At 38.1% G+C, this 6,495-nt stretch overlaps 1 protein-coding gene across 1 annotated transcript; it reads right to left on the reverse strand.

The window, feature by feature from the left end:
* Window positions 1-471: 471 nt before the first annotated feature.
* On the reverse strand, window positions 472-4,169 carry LOC120442397. The gene is made up of 6 exons (XM_039618951.1): window positions 4,095-4,169; window positions 3,002-3,058; window positions 1,967-2,204; window positions 1,670-1,837; window positions 1,340-1,435; window positions 472-889 (listed from the first exon to the last, which is right to left on the reverse strand). Exons 3-6 carry the CDS (start codon window positions 2,066-2,068, stop codon window positions 575-577), a joined length of 681 nt encoding a protein of 226 aa, XP_039474885.1. The 5' UTR covers window positions 2,069-2,204; window positions 3,002-3,058; window positions 4,095-4,169; the 3' UTR covers window positions 472-574.
* Between the last annotated feature and the right edge of the window lie 2,326 nt (window positions 4,170-6,495).

A 6,495-nucleotide genomic window follows, 5' to 3' on the forward strand; every position in this document is an offset into this window, starting at 1 on the left:
TAATATGCAAAAGTCATAAACATCTGCCATTGAACAGTATCTTGCCTGCTCCCTTTTAGCACATTATGTTGAAATTAAATACTTTTTTTTTAATTAAATAAATTAAAAATAATTAACAAAAACATTTATAAATTAAAATAAGTAGACCAAAAATTGTTTAGTCAGGAAAACTGTCAGAGTAATAAAAATAATGCCAAATAATAATAAATAATATCAAAATGTGCCTTTGGCTCTCTGGCTAATATCTGAATAAGGCAACAGGGCAGCAATTTGAGTGAATTACAATGCTATTTGTTTTACATTAACCAGTATCAAACAGTGAAATTTAGGTCATCTTGCGCAGCCCACAATGTTTTAGAAATAGTATTACGAAAAACATTAAAACATACAAAAATTAGTGTTGCTTTGCATTATGTTAATGAGAACAAATGCACGTTGTATAGTTTGGACCTATTGGCTGAAACACCTGTCGAGTAATGCAATAACGTTTTGAGGCATTATTTAGATAAAAGGAGAGAACTTTGAACTAGCCTTTTATAATGCTTTACCCTGCATCCTTCTTTCAGATGAGTTCCTACATAACCAAGTCATTCTTGAGGGTCTGTAACCTGGGTGACAGTTTACCACTTTCTAGACCAAGTAAAATCTTTTGAGTAAATTCTAAAGTGTTGGTCAGGGCTTTGGGGTAGCTGAGGTGAAGTGCATAGATCAGTCCAAACATTACCAGGAAGGCTTCACCAAATCTGGGGAGACTGACCACGGCATCACTTTCAATGACGACAGAGATTTTCACAGGTTGGTAGTGAACTGGACTTGTCGTGTCATGGTCACTGATGACAGTGAAGAGGGCCACTTCAACACCATCAAGCTCCAACTCATCAGATTCGTCCTGAATGAATGAAAAAGAGATGCTAATCACAATCTAACCCAAGAAATACAACAGACGACATATAATTTCTCATTTTACCAACTCCCATTGAGATCCAATACCTCTTTTACAAGGGAGACCTGGGTCTCACTGTAAGAGGTGAAAAACAGAAGATCCATGTTCTGCACACATAAATCAGCTAATTCACCAGAGAATCAAGTGGTGTGAGATAGACTGAAACTAAGCTAAAGGAAATACACAGGAAAATGTTTTACTAAACATCTTATGACTTTCAACAAAACACCAATTCAGTTCATTCGTAGTGAGGAGACACAGAAAAGACCATACATGGAAACCGTATGGGTAGACTAAACAAAAGTAAGTCCAAACAGTGCATCAAAATACATGTTTGTACTTTGATGCACTGTTTATATACACAGTAGTATCTGTTAGATACTTAAGGACACTCACAGTGCAGGTTCTGAAAAATCCAGAGACATCCTCACGCAGATAGACAGGAAGGGCGTGGAGAACGGTAGTGCGCTTGGTGTGGATATCATGGATGTCCTATTGCCAGATAAAAACAGAATTGTATATACTGGTGAGTTTACTGAACAACAACAACAACAGTCAAATCAGAACATATGTCCACAAATAACCTGTTCACATCTTTAATACAGTCAGACAAATAGCAAACACAAAGTGGACTAATAGCAAAATTCAAAAAGCTCATTTAAATCATTGAACCTGTCCAATGTTCCACTGGTTCAACCTATGAAATGTGTAACAATCTATTATTACCTGTTCATCGTGAATTCTTAGAATTTCAGCCAGGGCATCTGCTGTCTTCCCAGTTTTTGATGCCTTCTGTCTGAATAAGGTCATCAGTCGAGGAATATGGCGGTCAAGTTCAGCGTAGAATGTACTGGGCAGGTTCTGATTTGTAATCCGTATAAACTCTGCATACAACTACAGCAGAAGGACAATACAGTTCAATTTGAAGAATCTCGCACACCTTTATAAAGCAGCAAAAAGCAAAAAGTTGCCACATGAGTAAGAATTACAATTTTCATTTTAAAGAGAGCTGATCCATATTACCTCAGACTCCATTTTTAGAGCAGGCCAGAGGTCCAAGAGCTCCTTCACTGGTGGGCAGGACATCACTATGGTTTGTCTGCGCAGGGGAAATGTGGTCTCCATCAACTTTCTAATGAGGGGCAGGTTCTTCTCAGCCTTCTTGACTTCTTCAACAATTGCTTGCCTCAACTGGTCAAGGCTTGAAGGATCCTTTGCTTGGGGAAAGTTTGGTAGGAAGTTGACTTCTGCTCGCTTGGGTCTGTTAATGTTGGAATGTGAAGGTTCATTATCAGGATTACTTCTACTTCTTTTTCCAGCATTAACAGTGACCTCCTGACATCCAGCCCGTCTCATCTTGGTCCTATAATTGCCCATCATTTGTGCTATACCTACAATCCTTAAATGGACATGTCACTGTTTCATGATTTTTCAAATGCTTTCTGAGATGACTGAAAAGGCCTGTTTAAGAAAAGGATTGCTGAAATGTGCATAAAGGGCATTTAAATAACACAGGCCTCTGACTCTGCTCTGCACAACTGCTAAGTTGTGCTGTATGATATCTTGACAAATGAGTACTCAGTGCATTAAATGTCTGAAATGTACAAATGCAATCAGTGTAGAGGCATGGAAGAGGGCTGATTCGGGAATAGTGGCTGTGCTGCAGCCTGTAGTGTCTAAATAACTGTATTCTGGAGGTGAAGGAAGCTGCGCACAACTTACACTGCCAGATCATGTTGGAAACAAAACAGAACTCCTTATACTTACAACTTAATATAACAGTCAAGTTATATTAATAAGTGATAAATAATAACAATAAGTGAATTACTATTAGCTCACAAAGACATGGTCATGGACTACAGCTAACACTGCTTTAAAATGGCAACCTGTTTTTCTCAAAACAATTTGTTTTATATAAGAATCTACAGGTGGAAAATAGCATAAGTAAAGTTGGTTTAGTAGTTAGTTTAACATATTTTTAAGACAACTCGAGAGAGAGAGGGAGAGCGAGAGCGAGAGAGGTGATTGGTAGAAGAATTCACAAACAAAATGAATTACCTGGTATCTTTATCACATCCCCAGTTCTCTTCCTTGACTCTGTCTTAATTCTTGAAGCTGGAACAGAGAGATCCAAAGGCATAAACTGATGAACAATTAAAAAGCATCCAAACGGTGACAAATTATAAATACTTCCATTTATAATTTTTCCCTGTTAGTGATCTTTTCATTTAATCCCCAAAGTGTGAATGCATCTCTAGTCAAGATACTAAAGCCATCGAGCAAATATTACAATACTGAAGACAAGCAGCAGCACTTGAACTTTAACGGCATGGTTAAATAAACAACAACGCAATTTCTACAAACTAAAGCCTTACTGATGAGAGGTTCCCCCAAACATATGTTATTTGAAATTATTTAATGGGCATACACAGTTAATGTCAAAAATGTCAGGCTCCTCATCACTGCTTCTCTCTCTGAACGATTCTGCTTGTTTTGATTGACAGGTTTGTTTTTTAGGACCTTAGTGATCCAAGAGTGCCAATTGGTTGGCAGAAGTTGATTGACAAGTGATTCCACTAATTAGGCAAAGTGAGAGGAGACAATGCATGCGCCGTGCTCTTTCATTGGCCCTCTAACTCTGGCTTGTGAACAACGTGGCTCGTCAGAGCAGGTGTATTAGAAGGATGAGTTTCCCGATCCCTTGCTCAAACGCCTAATACACCTGCACCACTTATTCGCACATATAGTTTAAAATATAGCGTTTTGAACAAGAAAACGGCTTGAAAGCACTCTCACTGCAGACAGGTATCTCCGCTGTGTAACTGCAGGGACAACGGGCTTGTTTGGACCCAACTATTCTGAGTCATGAGAGGGGGTTTCAAAATTTAGAGAGATTAAAACACTTTGTTTCATACTAGGCGACTGGGCGCCACCTCTAGAACAAGTAGTATCTAACTTTTTAAACAGCCTGCGACCCTCATTACAACAACTTAATGCTAGCTCTGCAAGCGCAAAGTTTCCTTCGGGGAGAGCAGCAAAGCACATAACAAACACGGACCGACATTTCTGCTATTTTTTTTCAACACGCACCCAAAATACAACTAAATATTCGTATTTTAACAGTAAACTAATATCAACATTGAAAACTTACTGTAAGTCCAGTGATGCTAGTTGCTGCCGTTAGGTCCAACTTTCTCCAGTCGTCTGTGTTGCCTCTTTGGTGCTGTTTCCCGCCCATATACCTTTACTTCTTCTGTGTTTCGTATTTTTTCAAAATAGCGGTAAACGATCAGTGTATAATGCTCATTAGCGCCGCCTTCCGCTTCGGAGGGTGAATCAGAGATTAACTCGGAATAAAAATTGATTCCTGCAGCTGCTCAACACTTACGGAAAAAATTAAAAAAATATATATAGGATACATTGATAAGACAATGAATATTAAAATAAACACATTTTTTCTTCCACTAATGCATTTAAGACAATTTGATTTTACTTATTTGGTGAAACACTTTGAGATTTTATTGTATTTCAGCATGTGCTACATAAATTAAGTTTATTATTAAATCCTACCTACTTGAAACAACAAAAATAACAGGACTTTACCATTCTTATATGTCCTAACTTAACTGTGTTACGTTGTGCTTAAGTTATGATTTTAAGTGATACTTACTTAATATAGAAATAGTTCAATTCAATCAAAAATTATTAGTTTCATTTACTCAAAAAGAAGAACATGTTACACGGACTTGACATATTTAAGTTAACAGAACTTTTTAAAGACTTTGAGTATACACTACTTAATCTATTTAATTACTTTGAACATTCGGGTTTACAGTGTACTGCACTGCAGTGGTTTGTATCATATCTATCTAATAGACTCCAATTTGTACATGTAAATGGAGAGTCCTCTTCACACACTAAGGTCAATTATGGTGTTCCACAGGGTTCAGTGCTAGGACCAATTCTGTTCACATTATACATGCTTCCCTTAGTCAGTATCATCAGAAGACATAAATTTTCACTGCTATGCTGATGACACGCAGCTCTATCTATCCATGGAGCCAGGTATCACACACCAATTAGTTAAATTGCAGGAATCTCTTGAAGACATAAAGACCTGGATGGCTGCTAACTTTCTGCTTCTTAATTCAGATCAAACTGAGGTTATTTTACTTGGTATCTAACCAGATTCTTACTCTGGATGGCATTACCTTGGCCTCCAGTAATGCTGTGAGGAACCTTGGAGTCATTTTTGACCAGGACATGTCCTTCAACGCACATATTAAACAAATATGTAAGACTGCTTTCTTCCATTTGCGCAACATCTCTAAAGTTAGAAATATCCTGTCTCAGAGTGATGCTGAAAAACTAGTTCATGCATTTATTACTTCCAGGCTGGACTACTGTAATTCATTATTATCAGGATGTCCTAAAAACTCACTGAAAAGCCTTCAGCTGATCCAAAATGCTGCAGCAAGAGTCCTGACAGGGACTAGAAAGAGAGAGCATATTTCTCCTGTTTTGGCTTCCCTTCATTGGCTTCCTGTTAAATCCAGAATTGAATTCAAAATCCTGCTCCTCACATACAAGGTCTTAAATAATCAGGCCCCATCTTATCTTAATGACCTTGTAGTACCATATCACCCCATTAGAACACTTCGCTCTCGCTCTGCAGGCTTACTTGTTGTTCCTAGAGTATTTAAAAGTAGAATGGGAGGCAGAGCCTTCAGTTTTCAGGCCCCTCTTCTGTGGAAACAGCTTCCAGTTTGGATTCGGGAGACAGACACTATCTCTACTTTTAAGATTAGGCTTAAAACTTTCCTTTTTGCTAAAGCATATAGTTAGGGCTGGACCAGGTGACCCTGAATCCTCCCTTAGTTATGCTGCAATAGATGTAGGCTGCCGGGGATTCCCATGATGCATTGAGTTTTTCCTTTCCAGTCACCTTTCTCACTCACTATGTGTTAATAGACCTCTCTGCATTGAATCATATCTGTTATTAATCTCTGTCTCTCTTCCACAGCATGTCTTTATCCTGTCTTCCTTCTCTCACCCCAACCAGTCGCAGCAGATGGCCCCGCCCCTTCCTGAGCCTGGTTCTGCCGGAGGTTTCTTCCTGTTAAAAGGGAGTTTTTCCTTCCCACTGTCGCCAAAGTGCTTGCTCATAGGGAGTGATATGATAGTTAGGTTTTTCTCTGTATGTATTATTGTAGGATCTACCTGACAATATAAAGCGCCTTGAGGCACTGTTGTTGTGATTTGTTGCTATATAAATAAAATTGAATTGAATTGAATTGAAGAACATATTCTGGTCAAAAACGACATTTCTAAGATTGTCAGGCCAGTACAAACACCTGCGTTTTGTCTGAATTTAGGTGAAGGAAATTATGGGACATTGAGACCTTTAAAGCATGCCTGTAATTTAAATGATTTGATCTGATTTGATGTATAGACCTATATAGATGGATATCATCTGCATAGCAATGAAAATGTATGCAATTCAATTCAGTTTTATTTATATAGTATCAAACAGCAACAGCAGTGATTTCTAA

Source organism: Oreochromis aureus, linkage group 10 (genome assembly GCF_013358895.1).
Source record: "Oreochromis aureus strain Israel breed Guangdong linkage group 10, ZZ_aureus, whole genome shotgun sequence".
Taxonomy (NCBI): domain Eukaryota; kingdom Metazoa; phylum Chordata; class Actinopteri; order Cichliformes; family Cichlidae; genus Oreochromis; species Oreochromis aureus.

Coding starts and splice junctions, on each gene's coding strand:
- LOC120442397 (XM_039618951.1), bottom strand. CDS start 2,068: ATGGAGACCACATTTCCCCTGCGCAGACAAACCATAGTGATGTCCTGC. Junction 1,838..1,966: donor CTCTAAAAATGGAGTCTGAG/GTAATATGGATC, acceptor CTTCTGCTGTAG/TTGTATGCAGAGTTTATACG. Junction 1,436..1,669: donor TAAGAATTCACGATGAACAG/GTAATAATAGAT, acceptor ATCTGGCAATAG/GACATCCATGATATCCACAC.